Raw genomic sequence first — 21671 nt, 5'->3', positions numbered from 1 at the left:
CTTGGTATCACTCATATGAGTTTTGCTGACGACCTTCTGTTATTTGCTAAGGGTAATCTCTCTTCTATGGGTGCACTTTACAAATGCTTTACTCAATTCTCTCAGGTATCAGGCTTACAGGCTAATATAGGAAAAAGTTCAGTATATTTTGGTGGTGTAAAGCAAGCTGTGAAGGACAAGATATTGTCACACCTGGGATTTACAAGTGGATCCTTACCCTTCAAGTACCTAGGCATCCATTTGTCTACAAAGAAAATAGCTCTCATACAGTGGCAACCATTGATTGAAAAGATCACAGCCAAGATTTCCTCCTGGACTGCTAAGAAGTTGTCTTATGTTGGTCGTGTGCAGCTGGTCCAATCTGTAACCTTTGGTATACAAGCATATGTGGCTCAATTGTTTATCTTATATGCTAAGGTACTGAAAATGATATAGGCATTTTGTAGAAGCTACATCTGGTCTGGAACTAATACAATAAACAAGAAGTCCTTAGTAGCATGGGAAAAGATTTGTACTCCTAAGTCAGCTGGTGGACTTAACCTCATCAACCTTCCTCTGTAGAACAAAGCAACTATTGCCAAATCTTGCTGGGACTTAGCACATAAATAGGACAAGCTATGGATAAGGTGGATCACCGCATATTATATCAATTCACCAACAGCTCCAACAGATGCCTATACCTCAGCAAGCCAGTTGGATGGTGAGATAAATAATAGGATCCAGAGCAACTTTGCTGCAGACACAAAATATACATGATAACAGGAAAAGTATCATTAGACAAATATACTTGTAGCTCCTAGGTGAATTACCAAGAGTAAATTGGAAATGTCTGATTTTTCAGAATACCGCTAGGCCAAAGGCAGTCTTCACTATGTGGTTGTTGCTATATGGAAGATTACCAACTAAAGATAGGCTAGCCAACTGGGGAATAACTGTTACCTCTCAATGTGTTATGTGTCAAGATCAGGAAGAATCAAGGGAGCACATCTTTGTCACATGCCCATACACTGTTGAACTGTGGAAAAAAGTAATGTCTTAGGTCCAAAGATTACATATGTCTGCCACTTGCTGGGATCAACATCTTCAGTGGATCATCAAGCAAGGAAAAGGGAAGTCACAGAAGGCTAGCATCTTCAAAATGATCTATGCTGAGGTTTCACATGCAATATGGATAGAGAGAAACACACGTATATTTGAGCAAAGGTATCGAGGGAATGATGTCCTGGTGCTGGAGATTGCACACATATGCAAATGCTAGAGTAGCTGCTCGAGCTAGGAGTTACATACAACGATTTTGGCTAGGAACATAGTAGATTGAATAGTTTGTTTGTAAATAGGTACGATTTATTTTTGTCTTTCAGTTTTGAGATAGCCAGCTGAGTAGCATGGCTATAGTTCTGTACAATCCTTCTTTGGTGATTAATACAAAAGAAATTTAATTACCAAAAAAAAATGTAGCTTATAAACCTTGTAAACCACTTTGTTTATAGAGAGTTTAATACACAATGTAGAAGATATCTTACACACCAGATTGTTACTTAAAGGATAACGACAAGTAATTCTACGTAATAAATTTAACTGCTTACTTGGAAAATAAGGCAGGCGTCCGGTTCCAAACAAGTCGGGAACATACTCATTCTGTTCCAGTTTATGTATACGCTAGTTCCATATTTGGGGAGTAAAATGCTTCACGTTAAGAAACTCTTAATTCTTAGTTCTCGAACTCAAGAAGAAATCTCAACCATTTCACCGCACCTTTGGTGTAGCTACCGGAACTGATTTCGTGTAGTTTATGCCTTTGAGAGGACTAAATATGGGCAAGAAAATGCTCAAACAAGTAGGCAGTAGAAAAATGGAAGAAAAAGAGAGATAAGTAATGGTGTGGGAAAAACCCCTAAATGTACTTTAGAGAAAAGCAAAACATATAATTTCCAACCATAATAAATACATAACAGTGAATTTTCTTAATACGTTAAGTTAAAAAAGTCAGGGCTATTGTCTCGAATATGTTTACAGTTATAACATAAATGTGATTAAAATCTGTCAAAGCTAATTGTCAAGTACACATAAGTTCAGTCTAAGACCCTTAAAGGACGAACCTATCAAATTCAAATCCTGGATCCGCTTTTGATTTCTTCCCGAGATAGCTTAGTCCATAGTGGCAGCAGCTTGCTAAAAACTTCTTAGTTCTTCCTATGAAGCCACCACTTCATCGCGTTCAATGCATCGTGTCTCAGTACGCGCCATATTCTTTCCTATTCCTGTAGTTGTTTTCCAGTGAAAACAATTTAGGGATCATTTACCTAAGCACCACGGTGCATAAGAGGTGATGGGAAGAAACAGCACAAAGTACCAGGTAGACAAAGAAAACTGCTCGGGGCGAGGAGACTGGATAAAGTACACTGGACTCGACGCTCACAACTCTTTTGAATGCTTCTGTGACAATCTGTATATCCGGAATGCTGCAAAGCACATTGTGGCATTACCTATTACTGTCAAAGCTGCTTGGAGAGCAACTACTACCTGAAAATTCATGCACGAAACGTAAGGCATATCTCCATGACAGAAACAATATTCTGCTATACCCAAGATTTTAAGGGTAAATGCATGTTAACGGCAGCCTATAAGGGAATGTGTTACGAGAGATCAACAAACAACTTCCTCGTCAATCCCTTAGAACATTAACCTGATCACCATTTTTGCTTCGTTATTTGTCCCTTTTAATGTTAATTACATAGAGTTTAACAACAACATACCAAGTGTAATCCCTCATTGTGGGGTCTGCGGAGGGTAAAGTGTAGGCAGACTTTACCCCTACCTTGAGGGGGGGGGGGGTAGGGGGGGGTAAGGAGGGGGGGGAAGGAGGAGGGGGAGGGGGAGGGGGAGGGAGAGAGGTTGTTTCCGAAAGACCCTTGGCTCAAGAAAAACTACATCGGGCTTAACATATTTTGTAAAATTATTCACAAGAGAATGTGAAGGGGGTTATGTCTAAACTAGGCTGCGTATTAGGATAGTGAAACTGTCATATTATATACTCAGGTGAATGTCATTGCAATAGTTAGTCCAATAGAAGTTCATAATTTTCATTCTAGGAAAAGAATTACCTCAAGAGACTCCGAGTTGTAAAAGAAATGCCAAGTGCAGGCGCAGAGTGCTCCTCCAAGCAGAGGCACCTAAATTAGAAAGTAGTAAATGAAGTCACTTATGAGCCAATAATTGGGCCAAAAAAAAGGAAGAGGAAGACGCAAAGATGGGGAAGAAAGAAAGTAAGATAAGTGCTAAATGATCAAGAGGATCATGAAGTGATTATCAACACGACTAACAACAACAACAACAATAAACCCAGTATAATCCCACCTAGTGGGGTTTGGGGAGGATAGTGTGTACTATCAGCACGACCATTTAAATTAAAAACATCACCTACAAGCCAACAACTGGGCAAAAAACAAAGGAAGAAAGATTCAGAGATGGAGAGAAAGGATTACTGAGGTAAGTGCTGAATGATCGAAGAGAGACATGAAGTGATAACTCAGAATGACCAATCAAATAAAACACATCAGTTTGTTAAGAAAGTGAAAAAATAAACCTAAAGAGCAAGAAGTTCTAAACTCCATGGATAGCTGCCAACTATATGAATCACATGTACATGTTTTCTGCCACCGCTCTCTATGAAGCATTTCACGGATGGAGAGCAATGTCACTAAGGTCGGCCAAAATCCACAAGTTTAAATTTTGTATCTTGGTTGACATGCCTATTTGGAAGTGAGACATAGTTGTTATTGTTGCTTTTGGCTGATGAAATTATTGAATATACAATAAAATAAAATAAAAAAGGACTTCATAAACACCACTACTTCTCCCTCAAAGAATCATCCGTGAGTCAATCAAAACCCTACTATGCTCTGCAAGGTTTGGGATCGAGGGAATGGAGGAAACAGATTGGTGGGAGATAATCGGAATCATGAAAGGATGATAATTTGACTGCAATAAGGGGTGGCAGTAAACATATTCATTTCAGCCTCTTATTGTTTGTGTTTATTACATTTTAGTAATAAAGTGTTGATCGGCTAATTGATTAAACTCAACCACAATCCACAAAGAGAGAATGAAGAGGAAAAATTTTAAAGGCCTAAAGCATCTTAGCGCGGTCATACTATAACAAGAGAAACGAGTTTACCTATGAATATACACAAGAGAACAGAATTTTTTAATTAACAGGAAAGACAGTTCTGGCGTAACTGGTAAAATTGCGGCCATGTGACCAGTAGGTCATGGTTCGAGTTATTGAAACAGCCTTTTGCAGAAATGCAAGGTAAGGCTGCATACAATAGACCCTTGTGTTCTGGTTAAGGCTGCATACAATAGACCCTTGTGTTCTGGCCCTTCTCCAGACCCCGCGCATAGCGGGAGCTTAGTGCACCAGGCTGCCCTTTTACAGTTCTGTGTTTCCAGAAGAACACTATTTAATCATAACAGCCATTTCTATTGCACCACATATAGGCCCTGATCCGATGTTCTGCGACTCTTATATTACAGCGATGAGTGTACAATGTCGAGAAGCTTTGCATGTAATTCAGCTATGACTCGGCTACAGACTTAACATATGAATAGACCCAACTTATTTTTTTCAAGTTTCTATATAATACCATACCAGGGAAAGTTTTTGTTTTGAGCAACAAAAGTATTTCACCTATTGTTCTTTTTGGAGTATTTTGAGTTCAACTGCCTAGTTGCGACGCTAAGTCTACTAAACTGCCATCTCATTTAACAACAGTTCAAACAAAGATTGAGAAGGGACGATATAGCAATATCATCAATCAAACTGAAATTTTCCACGCGTTGAGATAAGTCGTTTTCAAAAAGTATATACAGTTAATGTAAAGCTCGTTGACATAAAACAGATTCAATATTGTAGGCATAAAGAACAGAACTCGAGCAAATTAAACAAACAAGAATGAGCAAGATTACTTACCATAGCCCAGGAGAGTCCCTTCCAAGATTCATAACCTGACTTCTCACCGTATTGCCAAACCAGAGCCATAGCAGTTACCCTTTTGTACAGAGTAAATAATCAGTCATTTCATTTAACACAAAAGAAAAAAGAACATATGAACAGATCAACTTGCCAACCCAATACTGCGATGAAGTGCATTGCACATTGCAATACTCCTCCTATCCCAATTTCAGCTATTTCTAAAAATTCAAATTCATTATATTATTCAAATTAATATAAGATGTAATATTTTAAAAGGGCAGCCCGGCACACGAAGCATCCTGCGTTTACGCAGGTCCAGAAAAGGGCCGCACCTCAAGGGGGTGTGACGTAGGCAGTCTACCCCCAATGCAAGCATCAGTGGCTGATTCCGTTATACTTTGAGATCATTCATACCTCATTAGCAAACTATCTTGTACTTGCCCTTGACCCAAGCAGAGCTAAGTGTAACGGATAATAATTATAAACAACAGTCGAGTGTAGAAGAGTAAATTTAAACACTTTTCCCCAAGTATTTTCAGACACTAAATTCACTAACCCATGTGGGAGCTTCTTTAAAGCCAAGGGCAAACATGAGGCGATTTGCTAATGTCAAGAGTATGGCGACCCCAAAGTATACTGGAGGTTAAAATTAAGATATTTCAAATAGTAGACGGGTAAATTTGGACATTTTACCAATAATATTAATCCGGGGCTAATCCATAGCATGTGTTACAGAGTATTCTGAACCCAGTAGCTTTAGCTCAAACCTTGTACATGCGTTTAAATACCTACCAAAAGGGCAGCCTGGTGCATTAAGCTACGCAGCCTTACCTTGCATTTTTGCAAAACAACCCGTGACCTCCTGGTCACATGGCAGCAACTTTACCAGTTATGCCAACGCTCCCCTTCCGTTTAAGAACATACTAAATTAGTAAAAATGATAGATTTCGGACCAATAAATTAAATGAACTGTGATCGAATCTCGAATGCATAAAGTATTTGATCCGCCTCTAATAATATATGGATCAAATTAAAATCATAAACTCCTTTTTAGACAAATAACAACGCAGTGAAATCCCAAACGTGGGGTCTGGAGAGGATAGTGTGTACGCGGACCTTAGCCCTACCCTGGAAGATAGAGAGGTCCAAAAGTCCGGCGGCTCAAGAAAGATGAAAGAAACAGTAAAAAAACAAGCAATATCCACAAATAGGGCCAGAAAGATAAATATAATCACTTAAAATGAAAAAGAGATATTACCACTCAACAACACTAGAAACATGACTAGCCCAAGTGTGTAATGAGAGAGCATTTGAGGGTTCATTAAATTGGAATGAAGAACCCATTAAAGCTAATTCAGAACCAGAGGCAGGTCCCACATTTAACATTGTAAAACCAAGTCCAGTGACACCCAAAACAGTGGCAGCATTATATTTCAAGTTCTGAGATGGAATACTGATAATGGGTACTGGAAATTGGGCTCTTTTTCTTGAAAAGAACAGAAAGTTTGGAGCTTTAGTTGACAAGGTGAATTGGGTTTGTTTTTGTTTTGGAAGAATGTGAAGTTTTGAGAGAGATAATGAGGTTGAAACTGCCATTGATGTTTGTTTGAGGACTACTAAGTGGAGTGTTGGATTTTGAGTAAAGATGTTTCAGATAAGAGATAAAATGACAAAAAGGTCCTTTATGACTTGAGTAAGCATTTATAAAAAAATTTAAATTCACGAGTAGTGACTAAAAATAAAAATAAAAAAATACAGTTTGCAGTAGTAGAATATTTTTGGACCTCGTAAAATGTAATTAGGATTACTGATTTAAATTTGGCCTAATCTATTAAAAGCTACCCTATATTTATGGAAATTTTACCTCCTACAACATAGGTATACACCCTATTTATTATAAACCAAAATTATTTTAAAATATTATTTTCTATAGTTACCTTTTATATTTTATAGCAAAATAAGTATTTATGGTATATACTACAATTGAGGCATTAAATAAATACGCTATTTATGCTTTTCCTCTCTCTTACTTTCAATTGACACATGATTCTCTCTCATAATTTTTCATCTTTCTCTGTCTCTTTCTTCTCTCTCTTCGAATCATAGATGAACGAGAAACAAATCATGAAAGAAAGCCTAAAAATCTCAAAATCAGAAACATGAAAGTAAACCTATGATCAAAAAAAGGAAGCGGAGATACCTTGGGCGACGGAAAGATCGAAGAGAAAGAGGGATTCATAGCGCGGAAAGTAAGAGAGAAAAGAGGAAGAAGCGATCGAATTGGAAGCGTTGTAAATTGGAAGAGGTAGTGAAGAGATAAAAGGAGTCTTCGCTGAAAAACGCCATCTCCGACGAACTTTGTTCTCTTCTTTGCTATTTAGTCATATACAATGATACAAATACATTATATTCTGTACAAATTCACTCAAACACATTGTATTTTTGTATAAATATATATTTTTTTTGCCCTGTGTTTATGTATTACGAAGGTCTGTATTTTTTTAATACAGCCGAATACACATATATTCATGCATACTGTACATACAGTACGCATAAATACAAAATATAAACATTGAAATACACTGAATATAAACAGTGAATACATTTAATTTTAAAATATAGTAAAATACAGTAAAATACACTGGATACAAATAGAAATACAGTGAATTCAACCAATGAAATATACTGAATACAACAGTAATAACATGTATTAGGAATAACTAAAATATTGGTAATACAAATACATTTGAATACACTGAATATACAATAGTGAATTCAGTAAATACAAACATTGAATCTAATGAATGGAACAATAAACTAAATATTGAAACACACTAAATATAAAAGTTATATACAACTGAAAAATCGTTATAATTAATTGGGTTGATAAAGAGGCATGCTAGAATTGATTTTGTTGAATTATATTAGGAGATGATATTGTTTCTGTTATTAGATAGCTAGACATACCTATTTTTAAGGTGATTGTCGTTAGTGTGCGTACAACTGGACTGCCCTGATTTTAAGCGCTTTTTGCTATTGTATTCATTAATACATGACGCGGATACATGCGCATGCACTTTTTGCTGTTGTATTCATGAATACAACAGCGCGAATACACTACCGTAACAACTGAATAGTAGCTATAGGCAGTAATTATGTATATGATAGCTATAAGAAGTTAATAGCCACTAAACAATAGTAGTTTCTGAAAATTCCTCTTCCATTATCCATCTATTAAACTATTATCTGACTAGTTTTAATGTACACATGTTGCACATGTACCTTTTTCGATAAGTAGTAGTATTTTTTTAAAAAATCACATAAATATTATATTAAAATTATGTTTGAGTTATAAAGTAAGAGTTTACACACCAGACAGTCAGATTAACCAGACAAAACTAGAGGAGATCGTGTCATATAATTCGTGTGTAAGAGGAATCTACTAGTTTTAACATACACGTGTTGTATGTATATTGTTTTTTATAAGTAATGCTTTTTAAAATCACATACGTAAATTAAAAATTATATTTGAGTCATAAAATAAGAGTTTGGGAATCCCCAAATGTCTCTATTACCGGAAAGCCTACAAAACTAAGAAGGGAAAGAGGAAAAGGAACTTGTACGTGTTAGATTGTTCGTGTAGACGGAAAATAATCCTATTTAAAATGGATGGCGTGAATTTGTCAAATGCTCGAGAAGCCGCTATATGAAGAGACAGTCAAATGACAAAGATGTCACAATTTGAATCAACAACAACAAACCCACTATATTTCCACAGGTAGAGTCTGGGGAGGGCAGTGTGTAAGCAGACCTTACCCAAACCCACTATATTCCTACAGGTAGAGTCTGGGGAGGGTAGTGTGTAAGGAGACCTTACCCATATCTGAATCACAATACCACAAATTTGAAGCTTAAAACTTTATGAATCTGAGCTCAGTGTGCTTATCAATCCCTTAATAATACAAGGCATTTGTCCAAAAAGTAATACAAGGCAATTGAAATCTTCAACAAAGAGCCTTTTGGGCAGCACATTTCTTGAAAAATTACAGATGGAATGATGAGGAGAAAAAACACATTCCACATAAAATTGTGGTGATATGATACCATTCTTTAATTGTAAGGTTCTTGACACCACAAGAACCTCCGCGACGGAGATTTTTTCAAGATCTCCTCTTTTTTCTCGTTTTTTCTTTCTAATAACCGAGAAATCTCCTAAGGTCAGCTCGTGCACGGTTCGAACTTGGTGGATATTCTATTTAAGATCACTTTTAGAAGTATAATATCTTATATCACCCAATAACAGTTTCTTTCTTCTTAGCCCACAGCATTACTAGAGAGAAGCCCATTAATGACATGATCACAACCTGCAAAAAGGGTACAAAGCAGATGTTCTAAGAAACACAACAACAACAACAAACCCAGTATAATTCACGAGTGGGGTCTGGGAAGAGTAGTGTGTACGCGGACCTTACCCCTACCTTGAGGGTAGAGAGGCTGTTTCCGATAGACCCCCGGCTCAAGGAAAGAAAAAAAGAAAGAGATGTTCTAAGAAATGACTAGAAATTTTCAGAAGAACAAGCTAAGGAAAATGGAGCATATGTTAAACCTACAAGCTTCAACCTTTCATCACTAATGTTCACCAAATAAGTGAAGAGTTAAACTAAGGACTTAAGTTCTATACACTGATAGTGTAAAGAATTTATACGTTATTAGTGCATTTTACCTGTTATAGCAAGTAACCTGCCTTATTTACCAGATTAACAATTGTATCTATTAAGGACGTTTACTTGCTGTTATCTAATAGTCCTAATATCACATAAACAGATGTACCGGTGTCCCGTCAACCTAAAACTAAACATCATAAAAATGAGTCACCTCTTTCATAAAAATGACCCAATTCAGATTTGTATAAATCATGGGGTGGACCTAGTGTTTAAGTAGTGGGTTCGTTACTATATATATATATATATATATACTGGAAGTTCATCAGAGGTGATGTATATTAAGAGAACTGAACCCAGTGTTTTGAGAGACGAATGGGTGCATTGACATTTGCTCCTCTAGTTACATCCCATATCCGCCCTCTGGTATCAGTACTTGTATTATAATTAAGATGAAAAGATATAAAGCTAATCCTTTGAGGCAATTTTGAGTAATTAGAACTTTGATTAGAGAGCTTAGGCCAAAGACTATAATTTCGCTACTACCAAATCAACTCTCCTTTTTATCTTCTTCAGTAGGGGATGAAGTTCATATAATCGATAGCGTACTTACTGATATAGCTGGAGGGACACCAACAAGAGGATCTTGGAAAAACTTATTCGCAAGAGCAAGGGCAAGAAGACTGCTCTGCATGCCTGCAAACGAGACATAGAATGACAACATCAATCAAGATCCAATAAGTGAAGGTTGACAATATTAGGTAAGCTTCAAACCTGTTTCATATGACAGCGTTCTTTGTAGAGCTTTGACGTCTGGTGCTCTGTGAAAGGCTATGCCGGAAAGTAAATAACCTAAGATGAACGCCGACAAATGAAATGCAATCACAAGCAACAAAACAGACATTCCAGATGGGGATACGAGAGACTCTATGTTAATAGCAAGCGGAGCTCCAACACAAAGAGCAGTCACAAAAACTGATAGTGGAGGCAACAACGGCCGAATTGCATTACAAATCTGCGGAAAGAATCTGTTGAAGCGATATCAAAAGTCATAAGAGTGAAGTTCGGATTGTAGAAGGATACACATAATGAGTATTCACAACATTATTACCCATTCAGAAGCAGTCCACCAGCAACAGGTGCAACGACAATCTGCAGTATGTTGGAAACCATTCCCTTAACATCCACAGGCAACTTTTTGCCAATAAGCAATAATGATAAAATAGGGGTGACAAAAACAGCAGTAGCTGTCGATAACGATGTCATCACTATACTAAGAGGGGCCAATTGTGGATCTGTTAGAAAAGTAGCGTAATTTGACAGCTGTGCTCCACTAACACAAGAGGTCAACATAATCCCTGCAGCTGATACACAGCTCACAGAACTTTAGTCAACATTGAACATGCTATTTTCTTTCCCGATAAAGTAATCAGAGAATTTACCTAAGGAAGTTGGAAGGCCAAATATGGTCATTGCAAGTGTGCCGAAAAGATACCCGAGCAGGGGCTTCACAGCAAATTGACCAATATAACCAGCAAAAATTGCAGCTGGTTTCTTGAAAGCTTCAAGAAAGTCTTTTTCACTTGAGTTGACTCCAACTGCAAACATTAAAAACCCCAATGCAGGGGCATAGTACCTAGAAACGGTAAACGACACGGTAACTATGAGATTATAAGATGAGGTTAAAAAAAACTGAGCATTTTGGACTCTTTGGTGTACGCTCTGCAACTTTTTGTCTCATAATACGGCTCTCTAGCTTTCCAAGCCAGGCAGTGTGAGAGACCAAAATAGTGCAATATTGAAAGACGGACTTTTTCCAGCATTCAAGTCTATACCTCATCCTTTTCTAGAGGTGTTACATGGGTACAAAATTAGATATTTTCATGGAAAACTTTCAACATGATTCTCATGTAAGATGGAATTACTCTCAAGTCTCACCTCTCGCGCAGGTCTCTACCTTACCCTCTTGTTACAACTAGTAGCAATTGGTCAGACATAGAAGTCTCAACATACATTTATGAGGATAAGTCAAATTATATGATCAACCGATGAGATGTTCACCAAGCGTTATAAAGTTTTCTTTTTCGCCGAGAATGTGGTTAATTATTTGTGCTGGCAAAATTTATATGAGTTTCTTCCTACAGCCTTGTTTTTAATACATGGAAGGCACTTGCGTTATGCGGTAACCAAATTTAGATAACATGTCAAACAGCTTCCATGTCAACGAATTGAATTCTTCGTCTAGCAGACAAAAGTAGCAGTTAACAAGATAAAATTTTAAAAGTAAGTATCCTACAGTTATGTTACAACTCCAATTAAAGTTATCAAACGTACAGCATAATTTTTCAGCGAGGCTTAAAGTAGATAACATGAGAGACCTGTGGGATAGAACAAAATCATTTAGAAAATAGGCATCAATTGAATGATATACAAACCTGTTGGTAAACCACGTAAAAGAAGGTGGATATATAAGAGCCAAAATTGTGCTACCAATAACCACATGGGGCAGAAAAGAGTTTGCTCCCTTCAAAATTGTCAATAGGGTGTTCTCTTTTTGTTTCAGATTCTGAAATAGCACAAAGTCTATTGTTAAAGATAGTCAAATCCCACAATTCAGAGGTGGGCTTCGAAACATCCAAGAAAACAATTTAACCCCTCTTTCCCCTATTATGTTTTTCGCCATTTTCTAAAATATGGGGATACGCAGATTAGGTTTAAGAACAAAGATATGAGGTATTTAGCCCTTTTAGCTTCACAGGTTCAAGAGAAAGAAGCGTTAGAGAAGAGAAGTACTGAACCAATCCAAACCTTCACCTTCTATAGCAGATAGTAAGGGCAGTCCGGTACACTAAGCTCCTGCTATGTGCGGGGTCCGAGGAAGGGCCAGACTACAAGGGTCTATTGTACGCAGCCTTACCCTCATTCTGCAAGAGGTTGTTTCCACGGCTCGAACCCGAGATCACATGGCAACAACTTTACCAGTTATGCCAAGGCTCCCCTTCAGTAATAGCAGATAGTACATCAGCTTAAGGGAAAATGAAGTGGCTAAAGGAGCAAATAATTTTGCTTCCCAACTCAAATGCTTCTCATATTTGGGACTTTATGCACATAAAAAGAGAACATTACCGATCAAGCTCAGATTACAAAGACACAAAGTTATTCACAGCCGTACCCTCTCAGAGAAAATGGCTTTTGCCAATAAATTACAAGTCTCTAATTACTCTATTCCAAATACAAATACAAGTCAAAGACAGAAACATACAATTGAACTTTTGAGTAGAAAGATTGATAAGTTCAAAAGGAAAACCTCAAGTGATTCAGAGTCACTAGGCCCAAGCGAATCAGAGAACTTTTCTGAGATACATCTACTAATTAACAGTCTTGAATTACCACCTATACAAAAAGATCACATTTATAAGTAAAGAGTACATCAAAAAGGGCTAATTCCATGATCACTATAATAGCAAAGTCAGTAAACTATTTTTTTATAACTTTACCCAATGTATCAGTAAAGTAACTAAATTTTACCCGATACAATAGTTTTACGACTTTACCATAGCTTAGTAGCAGTAAAGTTATACCCGTATGACCTATAGGTCACGGGTTCGAGCCGTCGAATCAGCCACTGATGCTTGCATCAGGGTAGGCTGCCTACATCACACCCCCTGGGGGTGCGGCCCTTCCCCGGACCCTGCGTAAACGCGTTCGTGCACCGTGCTGCCCCTTTTACCGTAGCTCAGTGACCATACATGAAATTAACCTCATTATTAACTAAACTTGAGAAGCAAAAAGGATTCAAACTTTAAGCAAAGTACACTACAATTGGGTACAAAAACACTTACTTGCCAATGTGGATTGCATAGTTGATGAGAACCCCTTTAATCGTACCCCTTCAAGAACACCGGTATAAGTTACACCAATTCATCAAAAGGGACTGTAGAAATACATTTGATACTGAAAAAAATCATAAAAATCTGTTCCTTTTTTTAATCAATCGTACCCTTCAAGAATCCAAGTACAAATTGAACTAATTCATCAAAAGGGACACTAGAAATACACTTGAACCTGGAAAAAAATCATAAAAAACTGTTTTTTTTCTACTTACAAGTATAATTGGATTAATTCATCAAAAAGGACAGTAGAAATACACTTGATACAGATAAATAAATCATACAAAACTTACAAGTATAATTGGACTAATTCATTAAAAAGGGACAGTACAAATACACTTGATACAGAAAAAAAAATCATAAAAATCTCTTCTTTTTTCTACTCACAAATACAATTGGACTAATATATCAAAAGGGGCAGTTGTAATGCACTTAATACTGAAAAAAATCTCTTTTTTTATTTTTTTTTATTTTTTCTACTTACAAGTATAATTGGATTAAATTCTTCAAAAGGGAGAGTAGAAATAAACTAGATACTGATAAAAGATCATAAAATTTTGTTCTTTTTTCTACTTACAAGTATAATTGGACTAATTCATAAAAAGGGGCAGTAGAAATACACTTGATACTGAAAAAAAAAAATCATAAAAATCTCTTTTTTTCTACTTACAAGTAAAATTTGACTAATTCATAAAAAAGGGGCATTGAATTATACTTGATACTGAAAAATAATCATAAAATCTATTAATTTCTACTTGAATTAACAAACCTGAGGAGTGGAAGCATTTCCATTTCTTGGGAAAAGAAACAAGAGTGTGTTGGTAAAAGCAAGGCTGAGATTTCTGATGCAAAAATTTGAAACCTTGATTATACTGCTGCTGCTGCTGCTGAAGAAGAAATTTACTACTGAGACTCATTTTTATTTTTTTTTAATCTTAATTTTCAGAGAAAGTAAAGCGGAGTTTTTTGGGGTCTAATAATATAATTCAGTGACCCAATTTTAGAAATCAATGACTCGGGGGAAGGGACCAAAATCGGCTGGGAGATCTATTTTTTCATATTTTAGGAATCTTATTTATTTATTTTTAATTTAAATTGTAAGTAATTTTCCTAGAGGAAATACACATTGTAAAGAAAATGTATTTTTTAGTTTCAGTTTGTTTGGATGGATGTTATATATGGTTTCTTGATGTATCATATCATATTGTATTATTTATATTGTATTGTATAATATTAGTCTATATATTGTTAAATAAATTGTATCAATTTTCGTAATATTACATACTAGCAATTCGAAGAATCTTATTGCGTTCGTCGCTTCATAATGTCATACACCAATAATTTAAAGAATATATGTATAATATTACAAAGAAAAAATAGAGTATGAGGTAGAGTGATTATTAAAAGGTGGGATGAAGAGTAAAATAAAATTATAGTAAAGGCAAGATGAGAAAAAAATAAGATAAGGACGCGACCATAAATAAAATAAAAATAAAATCAAAAATAAATATTACGTTTACACTAACAATACGATACGATACAATATGTAACCATTCAAACAAACTGTAATAGAAATGCAGGGTGAAATTCAAAAATAGCCAGATTTACAAGGGGTAATTGAAAAATAGCCACAGTTTCAAAAGTAATCGAAATTTAGCCACTTTTCATGTAAAGATAAATCTGATCGAAAACACTGTTCAAAATCCGGAAAAATGCAGCATAATATACTGGAGTTCCAGTATAATATATTGGAGTTCTAGCATAATATACTAGTCCAGCATAATATGCTGGAAGTTCATATACAGGTGCTCCAATCTCTAGTATATTATGCTGGAACTTTTCGTGTGTTGGAGTTCCAGCATAATATGCTGGAAGTTCATACACAGGTGCACAAATCTCCAGTATACTATGCCGGAACTTTCCGTATTGCAGTAAAATAATGGCTATTTTTCAGTGACTTTACAAACACTGGTTATTTTTTAATTACCAGTCCGAAAACTGGCTAGCCCGTGCTATTTTCATAGAAACATGTTATGGGATATTTGGTTCTTTCTCTACTTGTGATGATCCGAAAGGTCATCTTGTATTTTAGAACCCAATTCGGGGTTCCGAGGCCTTCAAAACCTCATCTTATTTCTCCTTGATTTGTCTGCGCAGTCCGGACGCGCTTCCGGAAAGCCTTTATGTGAAAATTTGAGAAAATAATAGTTTTTGCCTTTAAAAGTTGATTTTAGTTGACTTCAGTCAATATTTTGAGTAAACGGACCCGGACCCGGACCCGTATTTTAACGGTCCCAGAGGGTCCGTAGTAAAATATGGGATCTGGGCGTATGCCTGGATTCGAATTCCGAGGTCCCTAACCCGAGAAATAAATTTTTGATGAAAATTGTTAAACTGAAATTATAATGGTTTTGAGAAAATGGTTAATAATTAATTTCGTTAGTATCAGGTCTGTTTTTGGTTCTGGAACCCGGTACAGGTCTGTTATGATATTTATACCTTATATGTGAAATTTGGTGAGAAATGGAACTAATGTGACGTGATTCGGACCTTGGGTTGAGAAAATAGAAGTTTTGAAACTTTCTTGAAAATTTCATGCAATTTGGTGCTAAATTCATAGTTCTAGGTGTTATTTTGGTGATTTGATCGCGCGAGCAAGTTCGTATGATGTTTTAAGAGTGTATGTTTGGGTTGGAGCCCTGAGGGCTTGGGTGAGTTTCGGATAGGCTACGGAGTGATTTGAACTTAAGAAAATTGCCGGTATGCTTCAGGTCTGCAGACTTCGCAATTGTGAGGTCTGGCTCGCATATGCGAGCCTCGAATTTGCGAAGATTGTTCGCATTTGCGAAGCAGGGGAGGAGACTGGGTAGTTCGCATTTGCGAAGAAAAAGGCCGCATTTGCGGAAGTCCTTGTTTGCATTTGCGACTAGGACTTCGCATTTGCGAAGGCAGCAGAAATGTGAGGGGTTCGCATTTGCGATACCTTTCTCGCATTTGCAAGCTTCGCAAATGCGAAGCTCTGGTCGCAAATGCGACATCTGCAGCTGATAAGTTTTGGACTTAGACGGAATTTTTCATTCATTCTCCCATTTTTCAAAACCTAAACTTCAAGAGACGATTTTCCAAGGGCTAGTTCTTCCCCAAATCATAGGTAAATAATTCTTAACTCATTTCTTTCAATCTATTACATCTTTTCACAAAATTTCATCCTAGAATCTAGGGTTTTCGTGGTGGAATTGGGTGTTTTTGGATAGAACTTAGGAATTTTGAAATTTGGGGATTTAGACCTCAAATTAAGGTCGGATTCCAAAACCAATTGTATATCCGGGCTCGGGGGTGAATGGATAATCGGGTTTTGGTCCGAACCTCGAGTTTTGACCAAGCGGGTTCGGTGTCGATTTTTGACTTTTTGGGAAAAATGTTGGGAAACTTGTAATTGTGTATTGGAATTGATTTCTTTAGCAATAATTGATATTATTAAGTTAATTATGACTAGATACGAGTGGATTGGATGTGGAATCTAGAGGAAAAGCGATAATTGAGGCTTGAGTTTAGCCGTGGAATCGAGGTAAGTGTTGTGGCTAACCTTAGCTTAAGGTATTAGGTATTGTTGAGTCTATTTGCTACGTGTTTGATATTGAGTACAACGTATAGGTAAGGTGACGAGCACCTATGCGTTGTTGTCGAGTCATAGCATGCGAGTTGGTCTTATTCTTGTAACTGTTGTACTCTTTGATCATATATTTCATGTTTAGACTTGTTATTCCGTGTGTTGAACAACTCTTATCATGTCTTACGAAGTTTGGTACTGATTGAGTATTAACTCAGAGTTGAGACTGGTATTGTGAAATTAAATGTTGAAGTAAGACCGGTTCTTGATATTTTTATCTCCTTGTTGTTATTGTTCATGTTTTGGTGAGGGAGAGTGTTAAAGCACGAAGGGTGATGCCGTGCAATGCATTATGTGAGTGATAATGCACGAAGGGTGATGCCGTGTCGTATTCTGTGAGTGATAATGCACGAAGGGTGATGTCGTGCCATGTTATGAGAGAGTTGATGCACGAAGGGTGATGCCGTGCCGTTTCTATTGTTTCTTATGGTAAGGACGAGAGTAAAAGCATGAAGGGTGATGTCGTGCACTTGTTTTCTATGTTATTTCTTTCGTTGTTGTAAAGCATGTTATTTACTACGTTTCCTCACCGTACTATTTCAGGATTTGATATTCCCCTCAGCATGTTTCTCCCCATTCCTGTTAATATCTGCTTAAATTCCCATTTGTTGTTATTTTCTTGTATATGATTTAACTGCACAGGTTCATATTATTGTCGTGTCTTAGCCTCGTCACTACTTCGCCGAGGTTAGGCTCGGCACTTACCAGTACATGGGGTCCGTTGTACTGATACTGCACTCTGCACTCTCTGTGCAGATTTCGGTACAGGACCGCGTTGATCAGAGTTGGGTTGCTGCCTTCAGTCCAACAGGAGACCTAAGGTAGATCTGCCGGCGTTCGCAAACCCTGAAGTCCCCTTCCAGTTATCCCAGTTTCCCTATTTTCTTTTATTTTGAGAACAGATGTATTTTCTTTAAACCAGTATTTGTACTGACTCTTAGAAGTTCGTGGATTGTGACACCAGATTTTGGGTAGTCGTGTATTAGTTTTTGGATTATTGTAAATTTCCGCACTTCTTTACTTTGTTTTGGTTTAATTATTGTTATTTACTTTTTTGGATAGCGGTTAGCGTATTAGACCTTTATCTGTTGGCTTGCATAGCATTCCAAAAAGTTAGGCGCCATCACGATCCCGACGGTGGGAAATCCGGGTCGTGACAAGTTGGTATCAGAGCACTAGGTTTCCTAGGTCTCACAATTCATGAAAAAGCTAGGTAGAGTCTGAGGGATCGGTATGGAGACGTCTGTGCTTATCCACTAGAGGCTACAAAGTTTAGGAACAATTTCACTTCTACTCTTCTCTGTCGTGCGATTTGATCTCTCAATGCTAATTGAACTTTCTACTCTTGTTCTTTCGCTGATGGCGAGAACATGTACCGCTTCATCAGCTGATCAACAGCCCGAGCCCCCAGTGGCAGCTCCTACGAGGGGCAGGGGACGAGGCCGTGCCAGAGGCCGAGGCACGGGCATGGCTCAGCGTAGAGCTCGAGCAGCAGCACCAATAGCGGAGCCTCAAATGGAGTTTGATGATGAGGTCCCGACCCAAACTGTTCTGGCAGGGCTAGCTCAGGTTCCCGAGGGGTTCATCGCTACCCCGGTACTTTAAGATGCTTTGGTCTGCCTAGTGGGCCTTATGGAGAGCGTAGCTCAGACTGGCACATTTCCTGTAGCACCAGCCGTCTCTCAAGTTGGGGGAGGAGCCTAGACTCTCGCTACCCACACACCAGAGCAGATGGCTCCTCAGTTTCAGACTCCAGCAGCTCAGCCAGTGGGAGTAGCTCAGCCGGTTATTGCGGCTCAGGCCGCTGGTGGATCAGTTATGTCTTCTGAGGCTCTGTTGAGGTTGGACAAGTTCACCAAGCTTTTCCCGGTTCATTATAGTGGGGCATCTTTTGAGGACCCACGGGATTATCTTGACCGCTTCCATGAGGTGTTGCGAAACATGGGGATAGTGGAGACCAATGGGGTCGACTTTGCTGTATTCTAGATGATAGGGTCCGCCAAGAGATGGTGGAATGATTTTTTGTTGACTAGACCAGCTGGGTCGCCTGCCTTGACTTGGGACCAGTTCTCTCAGCTATTTCTTGAGAAGTTCCTTCCTATCACTCAGAGAGAGGACTATAGCAAGCGGTTCGAGCATCTTCAGCAGGGTTCTATGACTGTCACTCAGTACGAGACTAGGTTTGTTGATTTGGCCCGTCATGCTCTTCTTATACTTCTTACCGAGAGAGAGAGAGAGTGGGGAGGTTTGTTGAGGGACTCGCTCAGCCTATCAGATTGCAGATGGCTAAGGAGGCAGGGAGCGAGATTTCTTTTCAGGATGCGGCCAATGTGGCCAGGCGAGTTGAGATGGTTTTAGCTCAGTGGAGTGGTCAGGGGCCTGAGAAGAGGCCTCATCATTCTGGTAGGTTTAGTGGTGCCACATCTAGAGGCAGGGATTCTTTTAGTAGAGGCCATCCTCCCAGGCCGTTTCATGCATCACTTCAGGCTTCTCACGGTGCTTCAGGTGGCCGTGGCTCTCAAATGCAGTATTCCGATCAGCTAGCCTACAATGCACCACCAGCTCTTATCAGTGCATCTCCGCTCCAGAGTTTCAGGATGGTTACCCAGTCCGTCAGGGTTAGTTTCAGGGTCAGCAGTCTCAGCAGCCGAGGTCTTGTTATACTTGTGTCCATCTGAGGCACATTGCTAGATTTTGCCCTCGAGCATCGAGCAGTTCTCAACATCAGGGTTCTCGTGCCATGGTTCCGGCACCGGGTGTTCCACCGCCCGCTCAGCCAGCTAGGGTTAGGGGTCAGACAACTAGAGGTGGAGGTCGAGGTATTAGAGGTAGAGGTCAGGCCGCTAGAGATGGAGGTCAGCCAGCAGGAGGCCGTCCCAGGGATGTAGTTCAGAGTGGTGGGGCCCAAACCCGATGTTATGCTTTCCCAGCCAGGCCTGAGGCTGAGTCATCCGATATTGTTATCACAGGTACTGTTTTAGTTTGCAGTAGAGATGCTTCAGTCCTATTTGATCCAGGGTCTACATACTCCTATGTGTCATCTTATTTTGCTATATATTTGGTTGTGCCTCGTGATTCTTTGAGTGCTCCTGTATATGTGTCCACACTGGTGAGTGATTCTATTGTTGTAGATTGTGTCTATTGCTCGTGTGTGGTTATTATTGAGGGTCTTGAGACTAGTATAGATCTCCTACTTCTCGATATGGTTGATTTTGATGTCATTTTGGGGATGGATTAGCTGTCACATTATCATGCTATATTGGATTGTCACGCCAAGACCGTGACCTTAGCCTTGCCGGGGTTGCCTCGATTGGAGTGGAGAGGGACTCATGGTCATTCTACCAGCAGGGTTATTTCTTATATGAAGGCTCGGCGTATGGTCGAGAAACGGTGTTTGGCTTATTTGGCTTATGTTCGTGATTCCAGTACGGAGGTTCCTTCCATGGATTTCGTACCTGTTGTCATGAGTTTCCAGAGGTATTTCCTACAGACCTTCCGGGGATGCCACTCGACAAGGATATTGACTTTTGCATTGATTTGGCTCCGGGCACTCAGCCCATTTCTATTCCGCCGTACCGCATGGCCCAGCCAGAGTTGAAAGAATTGAAGGAGCAGTTGCAAGATAGTGATATCATAGTCCTTTAGCAGCTCTAACCACCTCCTCGGCGCAAATTAAGGTCCTTCTACTTGAACATATGCTGCAAACTCCGGTGATCAGTATAGATCTCACAAGGAACACCGTACAAATAATGACGCCAGATCTTCAAGGTGTGTACAATATCAGCTGACTCGAGATCATGGACAGGGTAATTCTTCTCATGCACCTTCAGCTGTCTGGACGTATAGGCAATCACCCTACTGTCCTGCATCAATACCGCTCCAAGGCCAACCCTCGAGGCATCACAATAGACAGTATAAGACCCTGAAACTGTAGGCAATATCAAGATTGGGGCTGTAGTCAAAGCTATCTTGAACTTCTAAAAGCTCTCCTCACACACCTGCGCCCACCAGAACGGAGCACCATTCTGGGTCAACCTAGTCATAGGTGCTGCAATTGACCAAAATCCCTCAACGAACTGACGGTAATAATCCGCCAAGCCAAGAAAATTACGGATCTCTGTAGCTGATGATGGTGTGGGTCAACTCTGCACTGCTTCCACTTTCTTCGGATCTACCTTGATCCCCTCACTCGATACAACGTGACCCATGAATTCCACGAAATCCAACCAGAACTCACATTTCGAGAACTTCGCATATAACTTCTTTTCCCTCAAAGTCTGAAGCACTGTCCTCAGGTGTTGCTCATGATCTTCCCGACTCCTGGAGTATACCAAAATGTCATCAATAAAGACAATGACGAACGAGTCAAGATATGGCCGGAATACACTGTGCATCAAATGCATGAATGCTGCTGGGGCATTGGTCAGCCCAAATGACATAACAAGGAACTCGTAATGACCATACCGAGTCCTGAA

The 21671-nt window shown here is 38.8% G+C and overlaps 2 protein-coding genes across 3 annotated transcripts; both read right to left on the bottom strand.

Annotated features, from left to right (window-relative positions):
• Positions 1–1925: 1925 nt before the first annotated feature.
• LOC109242592 (ycf49-like protein) lies at positions 1926–6614 on the bottom strand. Its single transcript, XM_019409431.1, has 5 exons — positions 6234–6614; positions 4973–5051; positions 3105–3173; positions 2354–2523; positions 1926–2261 (listed from the first exon to the last, which is right to left on the bottom strand). Exons 1-4 carry the CDS (start codon positions 6569–6571, stop codon positions 2416–2418), a joined length of 594 nt encoding a protein of 197 aa, XP_019264976.1. The 5' UTR covers positions 6572–6614; the 3' UTR covers positions 1926–2261; positions 2354–2415.
• A 2245-nt stretch (positions 6615–8859) lies between these two features.
• LOC109242591 (probable sodium/metabolite cotransporter BASS5, chloroplastic) lies at positions 8860–14554 on the bottom strand. Of its 2 annotated transcripts, XM_019409429.1 has the most exons (9): positions 14296–14554; positions 13479–13526; positions 12944–13029; positions 12072–12202; positions 11079–11272; positions 10748–11000; positions 10411–10664; positions 10250–10332; positions 8860–9339 (listed from the first exon to the last, which is right to left on the bottom strand). In XM_019409429.1, exons 1-9 carry the CDS (start codon positions 14441–14443, stop codon positions 9265–9267), a joined length of 1272 nt encoding a protein of 423 aa, XP_019264974.1. In that variant the 5' UTR covers positions 14444–14554; the 3' UTR covers positions 8860–9264. The 2 variants fall into 2 exon arrangements, with proteins under 2 accessions (XP_019264974.1, XP_019264975.1); XM_019409430.1 differs by lacking the exons at positions 12944–13029; positions 13479–13526; positions 14296–14554 and adding an exon at positions 12451–12548.
• Positions 14555–21671: the final 7117 nt, after the last annotated feature.

Source organism: Nicotiana attenuata, unplaced genomic scaffold (assembly GCF_001879085.1).
Source record: "Nicotiana attenuata strain UT unplaced genomic scaffold, NIATTr2, whole genome shotgun sequence".
NCBI lineage: Eukaryota > Viridiplantae > Streptophyta > Magnoliopsida > Solanales > Solanaceae > Nicotiana > Nicotiana attenuata.
The sequence above is the reverse complement of the archived record's forward strand: the minus strand, read 5'-3'. Positions and strand labels throughout refer to the sequence as shown.